This window comes from Furipterus horrens, unplaced genomic scaffold (genome assembly GCF_987537825.1).
Source record: "Furipterus horrens unplaced genomic scaffold, mFurHor1.1.pri manual_scaffold_3, whole genome shotgun sequence".
NCBI classification, from domain to species: Eukaryota; Metazoa; Chordata; class Mammalia; order Chiroptera; family Furipteridae; genus Furipterus; species Furipterus horrens.
Window position 1 is genome coordinate 115824967 of NW_028327173.1, and position 23464 is coordinate 115848430.

Sequence of the window (23464 nt, forward strand, 5' to 3'; positions counted from 1 at the left end):
CAGATTGCCATCCTTGTTATTTATTTGTGAAATATTTATTAAATGCTTACTTAGTATGTGACAGACACTATGCCAGGAGCTATTTATGCAAAGATGAATACCAAGAGTTCTTGTCCATGAGCAGGTTGCAGTCTGGTGGAGGGGTCAGGTGAGTAAATGAATCAGCAAGACAAAGTGTCACACTTCTGATGAGAGCAGTTTGTAGAAGGAACAATGGGAGACAGGGTGGAAAAGAAAGAGGGCAGTTTTACTCTGTTGTATGTGCCTGGACAGGGTCAGGGGAGACCTTTAAGAGAAAGTGTAAGCACGTGTTCACCAGGTAGCTGGGAGAAGGCATTTCTGGAGGAGCTGTCTTATGTTAGCTATGGAGGTGGGGAGGGCCTTAATGTAGGAACTCTGGAAAAAAAAAAATTAAAAATAAATAAAGTTTATCCTAAAAAGAATTTTAAAATAAACACAGAAAAGATAATGATAAAATTTTTAAGTACTTGACATTTATCCCCAACTAACATTCATATAAGAGTAAGCACAACCATTTATTAGATCCAACTATAACTGAAGGACATATGTGTTTATCTGTTTATTCCTTAACTCACTCCCTTTTCCCAGACTAAGCCAAAAGAAAGGGTGGCCTTGATTTCTTCACTATTGCATCTTCAGTGCCTAGAACAAGGTCTGACACATAGGTAAATATTTGTAGACTGGTGACTAAGTCAAAATGCTTTGAGTATATTTAATTTCATTTGTTGATTCATTATTTTAAGAAATATTTATTAAGCATCTATTATATATCAAGCATTGTTCTCAATGTTGGGGATATTACAGCTGAGACAAATGAAATCCCTGCTTTCATAAAGTTTATATCCGATGGAGGCAAGCAAAGAATAAAAAAGTGAACAAAGGAAGTAAGAGAATTTATTATGGTAAATGCATTTAAGAACCTAAAACACAGTAATGTCATAGAGTCTTTGAGGGGAAAGGGGTCACTATCAAGTACGGCAGACAAAGATAGTCTCTTTGAAAAAATAATATTTGACATCTGAATGATGAGGTGTGTCTAGAATGAGAGGATCTGAGGACAGAGCATTCCAGAGAGAGGAAACAGCAGACAAAAGGTCCTGATGAAGGAATGAGCTTAATGCCATAGTGAAGGAAAGAGACCTCCAGATGAAGGTATACTACACTAACATGCAATAAACTATTCAAATTTTTGCCTAATTTTTATTTCCTAAAATAGAACTATTTTAGTATTTTAGTTTTTAATCCTCACCCAAGGATATGTTTATTGACTTTCAGAGAGGAAGGTGGAGAAAGAGAGAGAGAGAGAGAGAGAGAAACATTGATCAGCTGCCTACAGTAGGCACCCCCATGGGGGACCAAACCTGCAACCTAGGTATGTACCCTGCCCTGGAATAAAACCTGTAATCTTTTGGTGCATGGGACGATGCTCCAACCAAATGAGCCACCCAGCCAGGGCTATTTTAGTATATTTTTCTTTCTCCTCCCTTCCAACTTTGCTGATCACAGTGCCTAAAAAAGCACTCTTAGCCCTGGCCTGATAGCTCAGTTGGTTAGAGCATCATCCCAATAAGCCACGGTTGCAGATTCAATCCACAGTCAGGGCACTTACAAGGATCACCAATGAATGTATAATTAAGTGGAAGAACAAATAAGATGTTTCTTTCTCTGTCTTTCCCTTACTCTCTCTCTCAAACTCCATTTAAAAATAAAAAAAAGCACTCTTAAAAATACTGACAAAATTTAATTCTTATTCTATGTGATTATACAAATTACCATTTTTAAATTCTTGTAAGTAAAATAATTTTAATCAGAAGCAAATGTATTAGTATTTAAGAGATTATTGGAAAGACTTTGCCTTATCTTAAATTAATTATGCTTAGAGTTTGTTACAAATAATTTAAAAACAAAAAGTAAACCATATTCCTATAAAACTTCGCTTTAAGAAAGACTTATCAAGGTTAAATAATAGATGAATACTTTGGTTATATATTCCTGCATCAAAAACAACTTCAAAACATCATAGGTTAAAGCAACAATCATTTTTTTGCTCATGATTCTAAGTCTGTGGATAAGAATTCAAGCAGTTCACTGAGACAGCCTAGGACAGCGGTTCTCAACATGTGGGTCGCGACCCCTTTGGGGGTCGAACAACCCTTTCACAGGGGTCGCCTTAGACCATCAGAAAACACATATATAATTACATATTGTTTTTGTGATTAATCACTATGCTTTAATTATGTTCAATTTGTAACAATGAAAATACATCCTGCATATGAGATATTTACATTATGATTCATAACAGTAGCAAAATTACAGTTATGAAGTAGCAACAGAAATAATTTTATGGTTGGGGGTCACCACAACACGAGGAACTGTATTAAAGGGTCATGGCATTAGGAAGGTTGAGAACCACTGGCCTAGGAGCTATAACACTACAGCAACAATGAGAACATCTTGTGCCCAGATCTTGGTTTCTAAATGCCATTCTTCCATAAAAGGAAAAAGGATTCCTTGGAAAAATGGTTGATTCCATAGCTGAGACAAGAAAAATACCAAAGTAGCATAAAATATCTTGTAAGGCCAGAAAGTTAGGAAGTTCTCTGATTAGGCAAACACTACAGAAATAACCACCATTATTATGCTAAAATTAGTGGGCAAAATATGTTGAAAACAGAATATTTGCATATTCTTAAAGTATCTCCCCCTGGAACTCTACACTATTTTTGCAAATTTTCTGACATTTAAAATTATTGCAAATGTTAAAAATAAAAAATGAAAAAATTCTGTCAGGGCAGCTTGTCTCTGCTCCTAATGTTTGGCGCCTCAGGTGGCTGGGGGACAGCTCAAGAAGCTCAACTGCGGCCATATGTCTGCACCTTCAATTCTAGCTACTTATCTACTGGTTTCTTCTCATTCTGCTCATACGGCTAGTTTGAGGTTCATCACATGCTATTGGTCAAAGTCAGTCACAGGGCCAATTTAGATTCTAAGAAAGGGGAAATGTATCATGCCTCTCAATGGGAAGAATGGCAAAGCCATATTACTAATCCATGGCAATAAGGATACGAAAATAAGGTTTTCCTCTAGGATGACACTAATTATGAACAATAGGAAAAACATTGTGTTACCTCAAATTTCTCCCACTGAAAGTGATAACAGTATAAGAAGTTTCTCCATTACTATAATATTGACATTTGGACCAGATAGTTCTTTGTTGTTGTCGGGGAGGACAGGCTCTCCTGTGCATTGCAGAATGTTAAACAGCATTCCTGGCCTCAATACACTAGATGCCAATAACAAGTCCACTCCCCATCCACTCCAGATATAACAACCAAAAATGTGTCAAGACATTGGCAAACATTACCAGATGGGCAAAATTGCCTCCAGTGAGGGATCAGGGAGGAAAATATTGGAAATATATTTCCTTACAAAGAAACTTTTGGTTGAACCTGGGTAAGTGTTATGGGTGTGATCACTATGTGAAAAGTCACTGAGCGGCACACTTATATTTTATGCACTCTGCTGTGTGTGTGTATATGGGAGGGTCATACTACAATTAAAACTGTTACCCCTCAAAATACAAAACCATATACAAGCTATTACTAGCTTTAGAGATGGTCCATCATTTTGTCTTCCTTCTTTAACAGCTCATCAGCACATGTAAAGAATGGTGTTATTGCCAAAAATTTTAATTTCAAAGAATATTTCAACATATTAATTATAAAATGATAACTATATAATCTTACAGCCAGATTCTGTTAACTAAAATAATTACATTATCAGTTCACCTACTGAAATCCTGAATTGTGATAAAAATGGTTTACCTGTACATATGCCTTTTGGATGGCTACGAGTTCTTCACCAAGGGGAACAACAAGCTTTTCAACTCGTCTTTCATGAGAGTATGGCAAAATATCTGGAGAATCTTCAGAACGAAGTTCTATCTGCCCAATTAGTAGGTTAGTAATAACCTGTTGCACAGCCTACACAAAACCAATGAAGTATGATTACAAATGATATTACATGTTAAATATTTTACTTTGTCACTAACAAAAAAATAGCACAAAAGTTTGAAAGAAACATTAAAATTTATATCATTCAATGTTTATTTAAAAAACTATAAAAAAACATCAGAAGTGACACAACTAATAAATGTCTAAGAAGTTTATTAAATGCATTTTGCACTTTCCAGTAACAGTGATATAGTCCATCAACCTTTTTCAAAGACTCAGATAACAGAAGTTTTATATCAGCAAACTAAATCCCTAAGACACTGTAACAGTCAATTTTAAAGCCAAATCTAGAATCCAGACTTCCTGATTCCTAGTAAATACTTTCCACTGATTTTTGTGGGAAAAACAGAAATCTTGTTATTACTAAAGGATAAAAATGTATCTTACATTTGTAAAGGATACCATACAAATCCACCTGTTAAGAATTTAAGAGCATAGGACCTATACTAAATCAATTATTGATAAATTAGTAGAATATTTTTCACTTAAATCAATATATATGATGTGACTCTATTCTGGGGATGAACTTTATTTACCCAAAGCTCATAAAGGAACTTAATTGTAAAATTAAGGAATAAAAGCAAAAATATAAAACCTGTTGGTATAAACAATTATTACACCATTAGACTAGAGTATTGACAGAGTGATTTAAGAACTAAAAGGAGGAGGGGGGAGAGTAGTAGGGGATGGGAGGAAGAAAGGAAGGAACACTCAATCACAAAAGTATCTAAAAATTAAGAGCTTAAAAAAAAAACACTTGGAAAGCTTAATGGGCTTAGTTTCTGACAAAAAAATTCTCAAGGGCAAGAACCACATTTTAATCACCTTTGAATTCCCAATACCTGGGCCTAATAAGATAGTGTACTAGTTACAGAGGGTCCATATATATTAAAAATCTAGAGTAAATTTATGACCATTTTATAAACATGAGTAAGGCTTTAATATTTTTAATCACTGATTCATTCCACAAATGTTTGAGTAACTCCCACATGCCACCTGCCAGGAATTGAGTTGGTAAAAGAGCTATAACCAAGATAGACATAATCCCTACATTAATGTAGCTACTATTTTAGTAGATCAAAAGGCAAAAAATAAATGGATAAGCAAACGAATGACAGATTATGATAAATATTAAGAAAATCACATACAGGAGGAGCTGACTTCTGATAGCTTAGGGTGAGTCTTTCTGAAGGGATAACAATTAAGCAGTGACTTAAAAGTTCAAGTCTCTACCAAAAATAGGCATATTTAAACTAAGTTATGTGGGAGGACCAGAAATAAAATAGAAATTTCAAAAAATCATCAAGGATATGCAGAAAAAAAAGAAAGTCTTAGAGACTGGCAGAGCTTAAAATTATCTTAGAAAGTATCCAAAAGCCAATACAGAAGATCTTTCAGAGGTACTAAAATCAGAATGTCATGAATAGCACTCAAAATCCATCATTTTATCAACCTCCAATAAAAGAAACCAGCACTCTCTGGAGAAACAGTTGTTTCCATGGCTGGGAGAGGAAAAATACTAAATGAACATAAATATCTTGATGCCAGAAAGTTAGGAACTTTTTCTTTCTTTTTTCAAAAAAATGCTTTCTAGGCCCTGGCTGGGTAGTTCAGTTGATTAGAGCATCATTCCGCTACATCAAGGTTATGTCTTCAATCCCCCATCAGGGCATATACAAGAATCAACCAATGAATGCATAAATAAGTCGAACAACAACTAATCAATATTTCATGTGCTTTCTATCTCTCCCCCCTTCCAGTCTAAAAATCAATAAATTTTTAAAAATTAAAAATTTTTAAACAAAACAAAAATATTGCAGGAAAAGAAAGTGCTTTCTAGTGGAGCAAGAGCCACCTCAGGATTTCCCAACGGACAAAACTGGAACAACCTGAGCAACAAAATTAATGGTGGAATTGGATGATAGCCCATAAAAATGTCTGTTAGTCCTTATTGACATAAAGAACTAAATTATGGTCAAGACAGCAGCATATGTAAACATAGCTCTCCTCCTCGCACAACCACATCAGAATTACAACTAAAATATAGAACAACCATTACTCAGAATCATCAGAAATCGAATTGGACTGCCGGGTGGAGAGGACAGAAGAGTGTCCTTATCCTAGTGTGTTGGGCTCTGGCCCGTAAGCCAGTTGGAGTAGCAGCGACGAGAACGATTGGGCCAACCAGGGGAAGATGTGTTGCTCTTCGTGGAGCAGGTAACATCTAAAGGAACTGGTTTAAATCCTAATGCAGAAGTGTGGCAAGAAATTCCACCTGGAACTACTGATGCCACGCCAGTAACTCATGGAACTGAAAGCTCTTGGCATGAAACAGCAGCCACATCAGGGTCTCATCCTGCGGGTAATACAGAGCTTTCAGATGATATGTGTAAAGAGTATGAAGTAATGTATTCATCTTGTGAATCTACAAGAAATTCTACAGGCATTGAAGAATCACCTGATGGAATGATTTTAGGGCCAGAAGATCTGACTTACCAAATATATGACATTTCTGAGAGAAGGGAAGGAAGGGAGAAAGAGAGGGAAAGAATATTGATGTGCAAGAGATACATCGATCAGTCGCCCCCTGCATGACTGGGGACCTGGCCTGCAACCCAGGGGAAAGCAATACAGCAATTTCTACAGAAGATCTAAAAGAATGTCTGAAGAAGCAATTAGAATTCTGTTTCTCACGAGAAAAACTGTCAAAGGATCTTTACCTGATATCTCAAATGGACAGTGATCAAGTCATCCCAATTTGGACAGTTGCCAATATGGAAGAAATTAAAAAGCTAACTACAGACCCTGATCTAATTCTTGAAGTGTTGAGATCTTCTCCCATGGTGCAAGTTGATGAGAAGGGTGAGAAAGTGAGACCAAGTCATAAGCGTTGTATTGTGATTCTTAGAGATTCCTGAAACAACACCAATAGAGGAGGTGAAAGCTTTGTTCAAAAATGAAAACTGCCCCAAGGTAATAAGCTGTGAGTTTGCACACAATAGCAACTGGTATATCACTTTCCAGTCAGATACAGATGCACAACAGGCTTTTCAATACTTGAGAGAAGAAGTTAAAACATTTCAGGGCAAGCCAATCATGGCAAGGATAAAAGCCATCAATACATTTTTTGCTAAGAATGATTATCGATTAATGGATTCTACTATGTATAGTCAGCCCATTCAAACTCAAGCACAGTATGCCTCACCAGTCTTTATGCAGCCTGTATATAGTCCTCAGCAACAGTACTCCATCTATAGCATTGTGCCTCAGTCTTGGTCTCCAAATCCTGCACCTTACTTTGAAACACCACTGGCTCCCTTTCCCAATGGTAGTTTTATGAATGGCTTTAATTCACCAGGATCTTATAAAACAAATGCTGCTGTGAATATGGGTCGACCATGCCAAAAAAATTGTGTGAAGCCTCATTTTAGGTCATCAAGTGGTTCAGAACACTCAACAGAGGGCTCTGTGTCATTGGGGGACGGACCATTAAACAGATCTAGTTCAAGGAACTTTCCAACCGAACGGCATAACCCTACAGTAACAGGGCATCAGGAGCAAAACTATCTTCCAAAAGAGACTGCCACCTTGCAGCTTGAACAGAATGGGGACTATGGTAGGGGGAGGAGAGCTCTTTTCAGAGGTCGAAGACGATGAGAAGATGACAGAATCCCAAGACCCCATCCTTCAACAACTGAAGCAAAGGCTCCAACACCAAAGTTTGACTTATTAGCTTCAAATTTTCCACCTTTACCTGGAAGTTCATCAAGAACGCCAGGTGAACTTATTTTGGAGAGTAGGATGTCTGATGTTGTTAAAGGTGTCTTCAAAGAAAAGGATACTGAAGAGTTGAGACAAGTTAATTGCCTGGTGCCTGCAGAGGATGATCAGACAGACTGCACCTCTGCCCAGCAACTCAACATAAGTACCAGTCCTTCATGTACAGCTGATCCTCCTGCATTAAGTACAACTCAACTCAGCAAGAAAAGGATCTAACCGAGGATTCCACTGTTCAGAAGGATGTTCTCAACCAGACAACTATGCCAGTTTCTTCCCCAAGTACTGCAAAGCCATCAAGGACAAATACTGCTTCACCATGCAATAGCAACATAAATGCAGCTGTAACTGTCGCCCTACAGGAACCCTGAAAGCTAAGTTATGCTGAAGTGTGCCAGAAACCCCCCAAAGAGCCATCTCCGGGTCCTGTGTCTCCCACCAAAAATGAAGAGAATGGAGCTCCTGAGAAGTCCATTGAGAAACTACATGAGAAGCCAGAAGCAAGGGCTAGTAAGGACTATTCTGGCTTTCGAAGCAATACCATTCCCAGGGGAGCAGCTGGAAAAATCAGGGAACAGAGACGCCAGTTTGGCCATAGGGCTATACCTCAGGGAGTGACTCCACGTAATGGCAAAGAGCAATATGTGCCACCCAGATCACCAAAGTAAAAACAAACAAAAAAACTGTTCAAAACTTCTCTCTCTTTCCATTAAACTTGAGCTGTGGCTATAATGAACTGTTTTGGAGGGAAGTGGGTAACTAGGAAGGAAACAGGAGAAAGCATATCCTTAAATCATTGTGGATTTTGGAGTTGTGAGCAGTAGAATCCCAAAATTCATCTCTGAAGTGATTTTGAAATGCTGGAGGATTCCAATCAGTATAAATAAATATATATATGTATGTATACATATAAAAAAAAAAAAAGAAAGAAATCGAATTGAATGGAAGTCTGAAAACAATGGAATTAAAGAAACCACAACCATCCAGACTGGTAGAAGGAGCAGACACAGAACAGGCAAGCCCCACAACCACATGTGGTGGATATAAATTTGGGAGGGATATCTCTGGAGCATCATGTCCCAGCCCCACACAAGGCCCCCCAGACCAGGGTTCCAGTGCTAGGAAGATAAATGCCCATAACTGCTAGCTGCAAAAAAGAGCAGGGACTGAGTCAATGGAAGAAACTGCTGGAGCCCCAAGCAGTTCCTCTTAAAGAACCTACACACAGACTTACTCAGACTCCTGTCTCTGAGTTCCAGCACCAGGGTAGCAGCTTGAAAGGCACCAGTGGCATACAGGGGGAAATTAAAGTGTCTGTCACCAAGGTGGGAGCTGGGGGACAGCTTTCTCACAGACAGAAATGTAGGCAGAGCTTACTGTCCCTTTTCTGAACTCTCCCCCCACAGAACCACAGAACCAGCAGACAGGTGTCATATCTGAGACTCCATCAACCTGGCTAACACTGTTTGCCCCACCCTGGAGATATCCTTGAGTCTGTCCCACTCAGCTTACAGGCACACCCAAGCTGTTAACAGAGACTTTTCCATATGAATGGCTGGTATTGCCTCTGACTTCATAACTTCCTAAACCCTATCAAACTAGCAACAGCAGGACTCAGTAAGCACCCAGATCCCATATCTCTTGCTAAGCAGCACAACCTGGCACTAGCAGCAGCCAGACTAGATTCATAGCTTGGCTTCGCTTGGGAACTTAAAGCCCAGCACAAGTGGCAACCAACTCAGATTGTTTTATAGCCCAGGCAGGGTGGCCCCAGGCAAAAAACGGGGCGGGGCAGGGGGCTGACCTTGGGCTGTACTAACCAGGAAATCGCAGAGCCTCCCCACCCAGTGGACAGCTACAGACCACATCAGAGCACTACCACCCTGCCCCTGAACAGCTGATCCTCCACAGAGGGCAAAGGTTGGTAGTCAGTGGTCACAGCTAGTCCTTACAGCTGACTGGCCTGGGTAAATCCCTCCCATTGACCTGCTAACAGCAATCAAGGCTCAACTACAAGAGGAGGGTGTATTCAGCCCACATGAAGGACACACCTGAAATATCCAGCCTGGGTGTTAGGCAAAGCTGTGTCACTGGGCCTTACAGGACACCTATTACCTTAGGCCATACTACCAAGACAGAGTCATAGTGGCTCTACCTAATACATAGAAACAAACACAGGGAGGCTGCCAAAATGAAGAGAGAAAGAAACATGGCCCAAATGAAAGAACAGATCAAAACTCCAGAAAAAGAACAAAAGGGAGATAGACAATCTATAAGATGCAGAGTTCAAAATATTGGGCATAAGGAGGCTCAGGGAACTTAGTGAGAGCCTCAATAGTATTAAAAGGATCCAATCAGTAATGAAGGATATACTAATTGAAATTAAAAAAAAAACAAAAAACAATTTACAGTGAAACAACAGTAGAGCGAATGAAGCCAAGAATCAAATCAATGATTTGGAACATAAGGAAGCAAAAAACAACCAATCAGAACAAGAAGAATAAGAAAGAACATTAAAAAAACAAGCACAGTATAAGCAGCCTATGGGACAACTTCAAGCGTTCCAATATCACATCACAGGGGGGCCAGAAGAAGGAGAGAAAGAGCAAGAAATCAGAACTCTATTTAAAAAATAATGAAAGAAAACTTCCCTAATTTGTTGAAGGAAACAGACTAGCAAGTCCAGGAAGCACAGAGTCCCAAACAAGATGGATGCAAAGAGGCCCACTCCAAGACACATCATAATTAAAATGCCAAAGGTTAAAGGCAAAGAGAGAATTTAAAGAAGATCAAAACTATGAACAATAAAATGGCAATAAATATATATCTATCAACAACTGAATCTAAAAAACAAACTAAACAAACAAGAAAAACAGAAACAGAGTCATGGATATGGAGAGGGTTTTGATGGTAGTCAGATGGGTGGGGGTATGGGGTTCAGTGAAGTGGTGAGGGGATTAAGAAATACAGATAGGTAGTTATAGAATAGCCAATGGGATGTAAGGTACAGTATAGTAAATGGTTTAGCCAAAGAACTTATACACATGACCCAGGGACATGAACAATGGTGTGGGGATTGCCTGAGGGAGTGGGGATGCTGGGGGCGGGGGGTACAAAAGGGGAAATATTAGGACAACTGTAATAGCATAATCAGTAAAATATAATTTTAAAGAAGTTACCTTGTTGCTAAAATGTATCGTGTAGTTAGGCCTAAGATGATTGCATTTGAACATGTACACTTTTTCTTCTTGTCATTATTCCCTAAACTATATAGTAAAACAACTAATTCCATAGCATTTACATTGTATTAGGTATTATAAGTAATCCAGAGATGACAAAGAATTTCAGGACGTGTGTAGGTTATAAGCAAGTACTATGACATTTTATGTAAGGCACTTGAGCATCTGTGGATTTTGGTATACATGGGGTTCTGGAACCAGTCTCCTGAGGATACCAAGGAATGACTATAATTTTACACTGGAGAAATTGGCATCTTCACAAAATCACAATTAATAGCACCAGCAATAAGGCATATCAACATCATGCATTCTCTGATAAAATGTGCTGAGAAGGATATCTCTTCCGGGGTATCCTAGGCAAAAATGTATAACCCTACTCCAAACTGAGAAAATATCAGCCAAACCTAAACTGAGGAGTATTCTACAAAATAACTGGTATCCACTATGCAAAAGCATCAGGAAAAACAAGAAACGGTCATGGAAAATATTTAAAAAAAGACCAAGAAACTGTCACAGATGAAAGGGCCAAGGGAGACATGACAAATAAATGAAACATGGAATTGCCCTGGCTGGTGTGGTTCAGTGGATTGAGTGCCAGCCTGTGAACCAAAGGGTTGCTGGTTCAATTCCCAGTCAGGGTACATGCCAGGGTTGCGGGCCAGATCCCCAGTACGGGGTGCATGAGAAACAACCATACATTGATGTTTCTCTCCCTTTCTCCTTAAAAATAAATAAATAAGATCTTTTTTAAATAAATAAATAAAAGAAGAGAAAATAAATGCAATGTGGGATCCTGAACTGGAACCTGGAACAGAAAAGGACACTGGTGCGAAAACTGGCAAAATTCAAATAAGACCTGCAGATTAGTTACCAGTACTGCACCAATGGTAATTTCCTGGTTTTGATCATTTTACCATGCTCATATAATAGGTTAACACTAGAGAAAGTTAAGCATAGGATACACAGAGACATCAATTTTTACAAATATTCTGAAAGTCTGAGGGTATTTCAAAATAAAACTTAAAAGAAAAAACTGAAAACAGTAACAATTTAACAAATAGCTTTAGGTGATTCTTATGCACACTGAAGTATGAAAACTACTAACATACAAAAACTCCTACAAACAGAAGAAAAGGCAGGCATGTTATAGAAAACGTTGTAGTCACAAAGTCAAAATAAATACTAGAATGGAAAACTGATCTGGCCACTTACAAAAGTTCTTATTTTTTTTAAATGTTAATAAATGGAAAAACTTTTTACTTACCTTTATATCACTACCTGGTGTGGCACTAAGAGCCAAGACTCTAAAATGATTTGTATATTTGACTAGTTCTCTTACAACCTTAAAAAAAAAAAAAAGTTCTTTAATTTCATCCATCCAGTGCAAAAATAACAATGATTCTTTTAAATAAACCATTATATATGGTACATTATCATCATTCCTTTATTCATAGTCTAGTGGATGAAACTATCATTAGTTACATCCAAAAAGTAATATAGGTTTACAGTCTACACCAAAAAAAACCACTTTAGGGTTCCTTCTATATATAAAGCTAGGACATCGGGCCTAATACAGTGGCAAATGGAAAAAGAGAGTCCACTCTTCATTGCTTAGACTACAATCTAGCCTTACAGCTATATCCATATGCATACTTACCAGGTTACAAGGAATCATAACATAAAAATAAGAAAAACTTAAATACCAATATAAAAGTAGATTTGAAATGAAAAAAATATGTTTTAGGATTTTAAAGAAGTTAGAATGTATTTTAAAAATCTAACTTTCCTTTTAAATCATAAAACATTTTCTCAGTGGCACCAAAGCATCATTCTAAGCTCTTCAGTTTAAGTTCAACACCGTTTCAGTATGATTAATACTGGATAATTGGTCAGATTCCCTTATGCCTCTTCACACAAGTCCCCAACACAAGACAAGAAGACCACTAAGTTAATTTAGCAGGAATAGCTAAGACTCCGTCTTTCCCTTGGACCCTTCAGCTGCGAAGAGAGGGGGGCTCTGCTGCATGGGCAACAGCAGACCCTCCATATCACCCTGCCCAGGCTCTGTAGCTTCAGCTTCACTGGAGAGGACACTCCAGCGTCATCGTAAGATGTCGATTCAACTCGATTCAACACGGGAGGAGACAGATACCGTGTCACTCCCGAGTTGGACTGCACAGCCATTCTCGGCGGTGCAGATAGACTCTTAAGAAGCTACACCATCGTCTCTCGAGACGGACAGCTGCCGACGAGCTAAGAGTGCAGGAATAGCTCTCAGTATCCCAGTTTCACATTAGCTATGGAAATAGTAAAATTAGATGATCTAAAAACTGCTCTAATTTCAACCCATGTCAAGGATGAATTCAATGAGCCTCACACTAATCTTAATAGTAAAAAAATATTAATTCTGGAGTTTATTTTAACATGCTACAGAATGCGCATAAAAATACATCATGCTTAACAGACTTAAATAGAATTGTTCTAATTAAAAACTAATGTAAGACAAAATGACCCTAATACACAACTTTTTTCCAGGAGGGATTTTCAAGCATCATGTAGAAGAAATGGTATCGTGTTTGAAACCCTGGAAGCTACATTCCTCACTGAGCTGTTGGAACCTATACCTGGAATATTCAATGTAGCATAAACTCTCAGGGCTCTTGGGTATTAATGAAGTAAATGTAAGTCTCATCGTACTCAATAAAAGCATAAAGCTTGCAGTTTAAACAAGAAATCACCTAATGCCTATAAATTTCTTGAAAATAAATGAGTTGCCCTGGCTGATGTGGCTAAGTGGACTAAGCAGGGGCTACGAGCCAAAGAGTCGCCAGTTCCATTCCTGGTCAGGATTTACACCTGGGTTGTGGGCCAGGTCCCCAGTTGGGGGTGTGCGAGGGACAACCGATGGATGGTTCTCTCACACATTGATGTTTCTCTCCCTCCCTTCCCCTCTTTCTAAAAATAAATTAAATCTTTAAAAGAAATGAAGTGAGTTAAAGTTACTAAATATAAGCTAAATCTATAAAATGAATTTCATAGTTAGAATAAAAATTTGTAAATACCACTGAAGCAGACACTTTAACACAGTTGGGTATTAATTTAATGTGGAAAAATACAAATGAATGGAAAAATATATCCGTTTCCTGGCTAAGATCAACTATAAGAAAGACGACAGTTCTCCAGAAGATAATACAGAGATATAATACAATGATACATAAAAGGTCCCCAAAGAAACTACTTTACAAATTCAAAAACTGGCAGTGAAATTCATTGCTTTGCACTAAATGAAATCAATATTCCCTTCTATCTTTATTTGATACTCTCCCTAGTACCACCAACTATTAGAGTTTTAAGTACCTACCATGTTTACCCGAAAATAGGACAGTGTCGTATATTAATTTTTGCTCCTAAAGATGTGCTAGGTCATATTTTCAGGGGATGTCTTATTTTTCCATGAACAAGAATTCACATTTATTATTGAACAAAAAATCAACATTTATTAATATATTGTAGTCATGTCATCACAAACATCAGCATAACCAGCCAAACTCTGAATTCCATCAAGAATTTGCAGGGAGCTGTAGCAATGACTGCCGCTAGGTCTTATTTTCAGGGGAGGCCTTAAATTCCTAAGCTTGAAAAAAATTGCACTAGGTCTTATTTTCAGGGCATGTCTTATTTTTGGGGAAACAGGGTACCATCTATATGCTGATGATTTCAAAATACATTATTTCCAGCTCAGAACTCTCCAGTAAGATCCACACTTTCATCACCTACTGCCTACTATATCTACAGCTAGAGTCTCATAGACACCTCAAACAGAACAATCCAAAACTGCATTATCTTTCCATAATACCCCAAATTTCTGCTTCCAGAACTCTTCATCTTTTTCTTAAGTATATTTTATTGATTATGTTGTTACAATAGTTCCAATTTTTTTTCCCCTTTGCTCCCCTCTGCCCAGTGCCCTCCTTCCCTCAGCAATCCCACCCTCCTTAGTTCATGTCCATGGGTCATGCACATAATTCCTTGGCTTCACCCTTTCCTATATTATTCTTTTTTAAATTAATTAATTAATTAATTTTTTAGAACAGTTCTCCCCTCTCAGACTTAAGACCCTTAATAATCTTATAAAGGACAATGGACGAAGGTCCTGTGCTCCTCTAGCTGCTTCAAGCTGGACATGGTCGTCGTCCTACCTTCCCTTGGGTCCAGAAATCCCTAACAAGAGTCGGGGTGTGGAGGGGAGGGTGGCCTTCCCACATGGGGAAGGGTCGTGCAGACTCCAGGTCAGTTGGCTGTCCCTGGACAACAGCGTGCTTGGTTTAACAGGCTGGTGTGAGAACTCTTCATCTTGACTAGTACCACCAACATCCTCACAATCTTCCAAATCAGAAAACTGGGAGTCATCCTAAATTCCTCCTATCCCTCATTTCATATCTGCCTTTAGCCTTCTTTCCTCTAATTCCTTTTAAATGTTATGTATGTTTCAGCTAAACATTTTTCAACAAGTCTCCACCATCTAGATCCCCTACGGTCTACAAAGAGCATTCAAATTGCTAAGCATAAAATACAGATGCCTTCATAACCTGATCCTTAAGTACCTCACCAGCCCATAGCCCACCTCTTCATCTTTGTCCTTTATACTCCTGTAGTATTTAACTGGAAGGCACTGTATTAGATGGGTTGCATACATTATGTGATTTAGTCCTTAAAACAACCTAAATGGTTAAGTACTATTTTACCTATCTGCCAAGGAATGATTGGATTATCTTAGTTCCAAAACTCTACCTATACCCTACTATGAATCACTACCTCAATAATGACTAGGCTCTCATCATCTACATCTGACACTAATGGCCTTGTTAAGCATTATTTTAAAAAAAGAAAAAATTCAAAGACAGTAGAGACACAGATTTGAATGATTAAATGAAAGTATTTCCTATCACTATCTGTTCTAAAACAATAGAAATAAGGCTTTTCATAATACTTTCACCATCAATAACTTCCATCATTAATAATTATTCCCTAAAATACCCTTTAACAATGTTTACACTAAAAAAAAATAAATAAATAAACTTTTAAACAAAATATTACCTGGCAATAAGCATAGTTCCCAAGAGCTTTATGAGCTTCATCAATAACTAGACACTTTATTTCAGCAGCAGGACAAGCTCCTCTAGAAAGATCATTTACCATGACTTGAGGTGTAAGAAAAATGACTCTTTTACTGTGCCATATTTCCTTCCTGGTGAAAGCTTGAGTAGATCCTACAAATAAAAGTGACACTGGGTAACCGATGGGGCATATATACACACATTTAATAGCTTCAAAATGCTCTGACAAGCTACGGGGATTCTCTGAATTAATCAAAGCAATCCTATTTACTAGGGCTGGGCTTGCTACAAGTATAGGAGTACCTTCGGTTCCAGACCACCGCAATAAAGCAAGTGGTAATCTTAGCTGGTGGCGGTTCTTGCCTTCAATTTGTAAAACCTGCAGCATCTGTGAAGCACAAATCTAAATGCAATGAAACGACGTATGCGTGCAGATGATGTTTTAAGGGAGAGGATGCAAGATAAACATATGACCTGGGGACTATTCCGCATGGGTCAGGAATTTCTTTAGCTCAATTTCCAACAGAACGTGTACTTTGTCCTACCCAGCTCCTAATTCCAAATTAGCCCATTCTTTCTAAAGTACCTGTCATTTCGGCCATGTGGGACTGCGGGATACCCATCACTCGGTAGCAAGCCTCGATCTGCTGTGTCACCAAAGGTTTCGTGGGGGCCATGAAGACCACCTTGCCAGACGGAAACCAGCGGTAGAAATTGTACATGACCACGGCGGCAATAAAGGTCTTTCCCAACCCGGTGGGCAGACACACCAGCGTGTTGCAGAACAGAGCGGCCCGAGCGATGCGCAGCTGGTAGTCCCGCACCGGGCAATTAGTAGGGTAAATCCACACGGTGCCGGCTGAGGTGCAGAACCCGCCATTCTCTAGACTCAGCTGCCGCTCTGCCTCGTACACAGCAACCAGCAACACATCATCGTCTGACTCCGGGTCTGCCTCGGCAGCCTCTGCGGCTGCAGGAGAACGCGCCCTGGTGCTGCACGGGCTCTGAGGCCGCTCAGTTCCAGAGCCGCAACCGGAAGCTCCAGAGGATCGGGAGAGGCTAGCGCCCCAAGTCTGGAAAAGCGTTCTTTGCCGTCCGCTCATTAGTCCTACGACCACCAAAGGCTTCTCTCAGACTCCAGCAGCTGCTGCATCTGAACCGTCACCATTTCGATCTCCACCTCTTAGCTCCGCGTAGAACAGTGGAACCAGAGGGCGGGACTGAGGACAGTTCAGGTTTCCTACTTGAAAATGCCGCCACGGAGTTTGCCTTGGGAATATGATTGGCTGGCTTCCCGGAAATACTCAGCAGCCCTACGGAAAAGGCGTACGTATTGTTTTGGAGTTACTCTAAATTTGGTCCCCCCTTAAGATTTTCATAGACTGAATTTGAGTTCCTATTCCAATGACTACATGTTCGAGTGTCATTCCTAAAGTCATAGCGCTTAAAATAATAAAAGTAACCTTGAGATTCCCAGGACAATGGATGTCCAAGACCCCTCCCATCTTCTTGGGCCTTGGAAGTATCAAACCATTTGCATAACAAAGAAACTAGCTACTAGCCCCAGGCATGCAAAGGCATCCTGAAAGCTGCTTCCTTTTTCCCATCCCTCAGCCACAAGCTCTGGGGGTTTTTGGACACCCCCATTCTGTAACAGTATGTCTACTCTAGCAATAACTTTATTTCTTTATCTTAAAGTATATTTTACCGATTAAGCTGTTACATTTGTCCCAATTTCTTTTCCCTTTACTCCACTCTCCCCAGTACCCTCCTTCCCTCCAGCAATCCAAGCCCCCTTAGCTCATGTCCGTGGATCGTGCATATAAGTTCTTTGGCTTCACCCTCTCCTATATTATTCTTAACTTTCCCCTGTCTATTTTGTATCTACCAACTACGCTTCCTAATCCCTGCATCAAGTCTCCTCCTTCCTCCTCCCAGCTGATAACCCTCCAGATGATCCCCATACAAATGATTCTGTTCCTATTTTGATTATTTGCTTAGTTTGGTTTCATTTCTTTTGTTTTGTTTTTTAGATTCTGTTATTGATGGTGTGAGTTTGTTGTCATTTTAATGTTCATAGTTTTTATCTCTTTTTTATTAAATAAGTACCTTTAACATTTCATATAATAAGAGCTTGGTGATGATGAACTCCTTTAGCTTTACCTCGCTTGAGAAGCATTTTCTTTGCCCTTCTATTCTAAATGACAGCTTTGCTGAACAGAGTAATCTAGATTGTAGGTCATTGCTTTTCATCACTTTGAATACTTCTTGCAAGTCCCTTCTTGTCTGCAAAGTTTCTTTTGAGAAATCAGCTGATAGTCTTTTAGGAACCCCTTTGTAGGTAACTCTCTACTTTTCTCTTGATGCTTTTAAGATGCTCTCTTTATCTTTAACCTTCAGCATTTTAATTTTGATGTGTCTTGGTGTGGTCCTCTTTAGGTCTAGCTTGTTTGGGACTTTCTGTGCTTCCTGGACTTGTATGTCTATTTCTTTCACCAAATTTGGGAAGTTTCCTTCATTGTTTTTTCAATTTCTTGCTCTTCATCTTCTTCTGACACCCCTATGATTCAGACGTTGGCATGTTTAAAGTTGTCCCAGAGGTTCCTAATCCTCTCCTCATTTTTCTCAATTCTTGTTTCCTTGTTCTGTACTGAACGACTGTTTTTCTCTTCCTTATGTTCCAAATAGTTGATTTGAACCCCAGTTTCCTTCCCTTCACCATTGGTTTTGTGTGGATTTTCCTTTGTTTCACTTAGCTTAGCCTTCACTTCTTCCCTTATGCGTTTCCCATACCTAAGTACTATCTGTCAGGGCTGTGAGCATCTTTATCACCAGTGTTTTGAACTCTTCATCTGTTAGGTTGGCTATCTCCTCATCACTTAGTTCTCCCACTGGGACCTTGATCTGTTCCTCTTTTGGGCCATACTTCTCTGTCTCCTCATCTTGGCAGGCTCCTGTGTTCATTTGTCTCTGTGTCTTAGGTAGAGCTGTCGCACCTGTTATGTTGTAAGGAGCAGAGCCTTAGGTGTTCCTCAGTACAGGGTGACCCGTTTCACCACAGTTGTGGCACTGTGTGGGGGGGAAGGGTCTGAGAGGGAACAATGCTGCTTGCTCAGCACTTGCCCTTTTTCTAGGCATTTCTCCCACTTCTCATATGGGACTGGCGCCTCTCTTGCTGTTGCTCTAGCCATGGTTCCCAGGGTGGGTGGGTCTGCAGATGTTCTAAGACCGTGGGGGCCCTCTAAACAAGTGGACTCTGCTGAGAGACCAGCAGTTCCTTCCTCTGCCCCACTGGTTTTCACAGGCAGAAGCAATGAGGCTTTATTTTCCCCAGCTCTGAAACCATGAACTGCATGGTCTGGTCTGGTGCTGGAAGCACTACCCAGGTGTCCCTCCCTACATTTTTAAAGTGTGTTACTACGATTTCTGCCAGCCTGTTGCCACTGCTGCAGCTGCCGCTGCCACACTGCTTCCTCTCTGCCCCAGCTCCTCCCCTCTTACCTGTCTGGATGAGTATTTCTTCTTTATATCTTTGTTTGTTGGACTTCCATGAAGTTCCGTTTCCTGCAACTTCTGATTGTCTCCAGTTTTGAGGTAGTTGTATTTCTTAGTTGTGGAGGGAGATGCAGTGTGTCTACTTATGCCTCCATCTTGGCCAGAAGTCTCTCTCTCTCTCTCTCTCTCTCTCTCTCTCTCTCTCTCTCTCTCTCTCACCCCCTCTCTCTCTCTTTAATGAGAGTTTAGGTTTATTTGAACCAAACTGATTGTTATCAGAGAAACCCTGGTTCTTCTCATCAATAAAGAATTACAAATCAATGCACCTATTAGCATGCTCACAAAGTTTATTAGTGCTCAGTTCTAATGGGGGAGCAAAAGCAAGGGTGACTAGAATAAGGGTGGCCAAAGGCCAGGGTGGCCAGCTCACCTTAGTGTGGCCAGAGGCCCAGTGGCTAGAGAGCCAAGAGAGCCAAGAGGACCAAGAGGGCCAAGATAGTGAGTCCTTTGTTCTGAGAACTTATATAGTTGGCAGGATGGGGGCGAAGAAGTTACATATTGATTTACAGATAAAAGGGGTGCCAGCTTTTCTTAGAGGAATGTGACTGCCTAAACTTGGTATGTGTAGGGGGTCTGTTAACCTGAATCCTTATCTTAATCCAGATTCCAGTTGTTCATCCTGTTGTAAAACACATCAGTGAAGGGAGGCAGTTAATTAAAGTTGGGGCAGTTACCAAAGTTATTTATGGGCTCTTTCTGTAAGCATTAGGGATTCCCTTGTAAAACAGGTAATGACCATAGGTAGGCAATTAACCAAAGTTATTTTGTTACTGAGCAAAGCAGGGCTCATTCACATGGTGCCCTGGTGTATGACTCAACACTTAGTGTTGAGAGAAACAGGTCTTTATTTATAATATTCCAACCTTGGGGCGGGGCTAGGGGCCCTTCAACTCAGAGACCTGTTATCCCATGGGACCCAGCACTCCCCTTGCTCCCCAAAAGGCTATAAACCAAAACCAAGTCCAATAGTCCCCCATCTCTTATCTTTCAGCTCTCTCCTTCAGGGTATGGGGTACCTTGTCATCAGCCTCCATATGAGTGAAACCAGAAAAGCCGATGTCCATGCTGCCTGTCATCTACCAGACCCAATAAGCAGAGACAGGAATTGAGTTTTTATGGGTACTTTATTCAGATGGTCAGTGATCTGAGAAGATGGAGGGTTTGTACTCTATCAGACTGTCTTAAGTTCCATTTTAAACTGACCCTTTTTATACAGAAAAGAAAAGTGTAGGTAAGGGGTTTGGAACTTAGGGAAAAAGTTAATCATATAAAAGCTGCAGCACTCTCATCTGTGTCCTGGGTAGTGGTCACCTCACCCTCAAGTACAATGAATGGCTCAGATACCGCCTTCATTGCCTGCAGCCCTCCTGAGGCACAGAGGTGGAACTGCTTATAGTTTCCTGGAGTCAAGGTGGGTGATACCTCCAGTTCCTGAAACAATAGCTTTTTACATACATTGATTCCTAACCCTATTAGCTGATACCTGAAACTAAAATTTTCCAACATTTGAGTCCCCTATCAATAGTCCAGAAGAGCATGTGCTGTGTTACGCTGGATACTGATAAAGACTAGGAAAGGCACAAATCCTAAGAAGGTGTCCCCTCTATGTCCTGAGTTCCAGGAGTCCAAATAGAGTCAGGATCTTCCAGGTGGAGTAGTTGGGGCCTCTGGAGTCAGATAGAGCAGACATGATCAAAGCGGCAGCATGCCTGCTTTCTTACTAGTCCAGGCCACATGGCCAATCCTGACTACAAACTGCATAGCTGCTACTTCACTACAGGCAGCATGGCTGAATCCCCTTCCTGCTCAGGGCTCCTTCTTCATGGCTCCTCCTCCTTTTCTCTTCTACACTCACTCCTCCCATATGGCCCTCTCCCATGGCAGACCAGCTCTCCTACAAAGCTTCCTGTCTGCTACATCCAGGCTCTCTCCTACACACCAGACCCCCTAGCTGACGCCCATCTACACCCTTTTCAGACCCCTTGGCTTCCCTCTTTTTATCCTCCTGGCTCTCCCTAATTTTAGATGCTGACTTGAAGCACCATAAATAATTATTATGAAAAGTATCTTAAGCCTATCACCTGCCCTTTGCCCTGGGCTGCAGCACAGCTATTATCTAGTTACTGACTTGCCATAGGTGTGCAAAAGGCTGTATTATCTCTTTTCCCCATTCCCAAAACCTTGAGCTGTGGGGACTTTACCGGGAGCATCCCCCCTCTGTTACAGGCTTATGGGTCTTTTTCTTTGGGCACTGTGGACCCTCTCCTGTCTTTCTGGCCTTGAGATGAAAATGCAGTTTCAAAGGCTTTCCTTCCCAGATAGTGCAAAGGATAGTATTTCAAGGACTTTCCTCCTCCTGTGCTAACAGTGTTTCTTGTGATGTTGGGACACCTCGCGATATTATCAGACCAGGCCAAGGGCTGCTGAGTTAGTGGATGAGACACATCTCCCTCTCCTTCTTAGTCCCCCCTATTAAGTTCTTTGTTAGATTGCACTGGTGAGGGTCCTGCTTTTATTGCCCCTCTGCTACTTATTCTACTGTAACATGATGACATGCCAGAAAGCAAGATCTCAAGTGCTGCCAAAAATGACAGTTTTGTGGTTTATTTTTACATATTTGGAGTCAAGGAAGAAACATAAAGATTAAGTGAATGTGGGAGAAAGCAAGGTCGTCGTTGGCAGCCGTCCGTCTCGAGAGACGATGGTGTAGCTTCTTAAGAGTCTATCTGCACCGCCGAGAATGGCTGTGCAGTCCGACTCGGGAGTGACACGGTATCTGTCTCCTCCCGTGTTGAATCGACATCTTGCGATGACGCTGGAGTGTCCTCTCCAGTGAAGCTGAAGCTACAGAGCCTGGGCAGGGTGATATGGAGGGTCTGCTGTTGCCCATGCAGCAGACCCCCCCTCTCTTCGCAGCTGAAGGGTCCAAGGGAAAGACGGAGTCAATACAGCTTGGCTTCAGGTGTGCCGCAGGAGTTGCCGGTGTTGACTACAACGTCAAACCGCCTTAGGGACTCCGGCTCCAGATTTTCTGTCGGGGTTTACTCCCTTAGCCTTTCCCCTGAAGAGGTATGCCGCAAGGCAGCGGAGGTTTTTTGGAGTCAGAGTTTTCCTTCTCTGAGAAAGCAAGGTACAGGATGGTTAACTAGATTACATGCTCCCTTTGCTGGAGGCTGTAAAAACAGCACCAGCATGTTAGACGGGTAGCACTGAATCAGGATAGTAGGAAGCTAGGAACTTTTTGGCAAGTGGAATAGGGAAACTGAGACAGATAGCTGAACACAATGGTGCAGCAATTTACAGCCAGATACAGAAGGTCACCTCCCAAGAGAAAACATCTAGGACTCCCGATGTATTTTAGCCCCAGGCCCAGAAAAGCAGCAGAACCAGACGGGTGGCGCCAGGACTAGCTATAATGACTAACGACCGCTTCCCTGGCGCCAAGAAATCACTGGTGACCAGGACCCTGAAGAGCACACCTGGAAAGCTGATGAATAGTCTGCTGAACCCTCCCCTAAGATTCCCGCCTGCAAGAGAGAAATAAAAGTCTCAGGACAAAGGACCTAGGGAGCTCTCTTACTCTGGGGAGCAGGAAGGCAATCCCTTTTCCCTCTTTTTCTCCTTCTATAGGCTCCCATTTCCTAAACTCTCAAGGACCCCACAGGACTTGCAACCAGAGGAGAAATGGGCAGCAGCAGCTTGTCCCCAGCTAAACTCCTGAACCTGTCCCCAAAGCCCCTTT

At 40.7% G+C, this 23464-nt stretch overlaps 2 protein-coding genes across 2 annotated transcripts in view; one reads left to right on the forward strand and one right to left on the reverse strand.

Moving 5' to 3' along the window:
* The window catches only part of FANCM (FA complementation group M), a 76289-nt gene extending 59019 nt beyond the window's left edge, over positions 1–17270 (reverse strand). The window contains exons 1-4 of the mRNA XM_090271831.1: positions 16754–17270; positions 16148–16320; positions 12315–12392; positions 3846–4004 (exon numbers count right to left, since the gene is read on the reverse strand). Of these exons, the coding sequence (XP_090127957.1) occupies positions 3846–4004; positions 12315–12392; positions 16148–16320; positions 16754–17270 (927 nt within the window). The remainder of the gene's footprint in view (positions 1–3845; positions 4005–12314; positions 12393–16147; positions 16321–16753) is intronic.
* On the forward strand, positions 6204–8551 carry LOC150015793 (la-related protein 4-like). The gene is given in 4 exon segments (XM_090271830.1): positions 6204–6546; positions 6651–6939; positions 6941–8003; positions 8006–8551. Coding segments are annotated over 4 exon segments (1953 nt in total). The 5' UTR covers positions 6204–6419; the 3' UTR covers positions 8480–8551.
* Positions 17271–23464: the final 6194 nt, after the last annotated feature.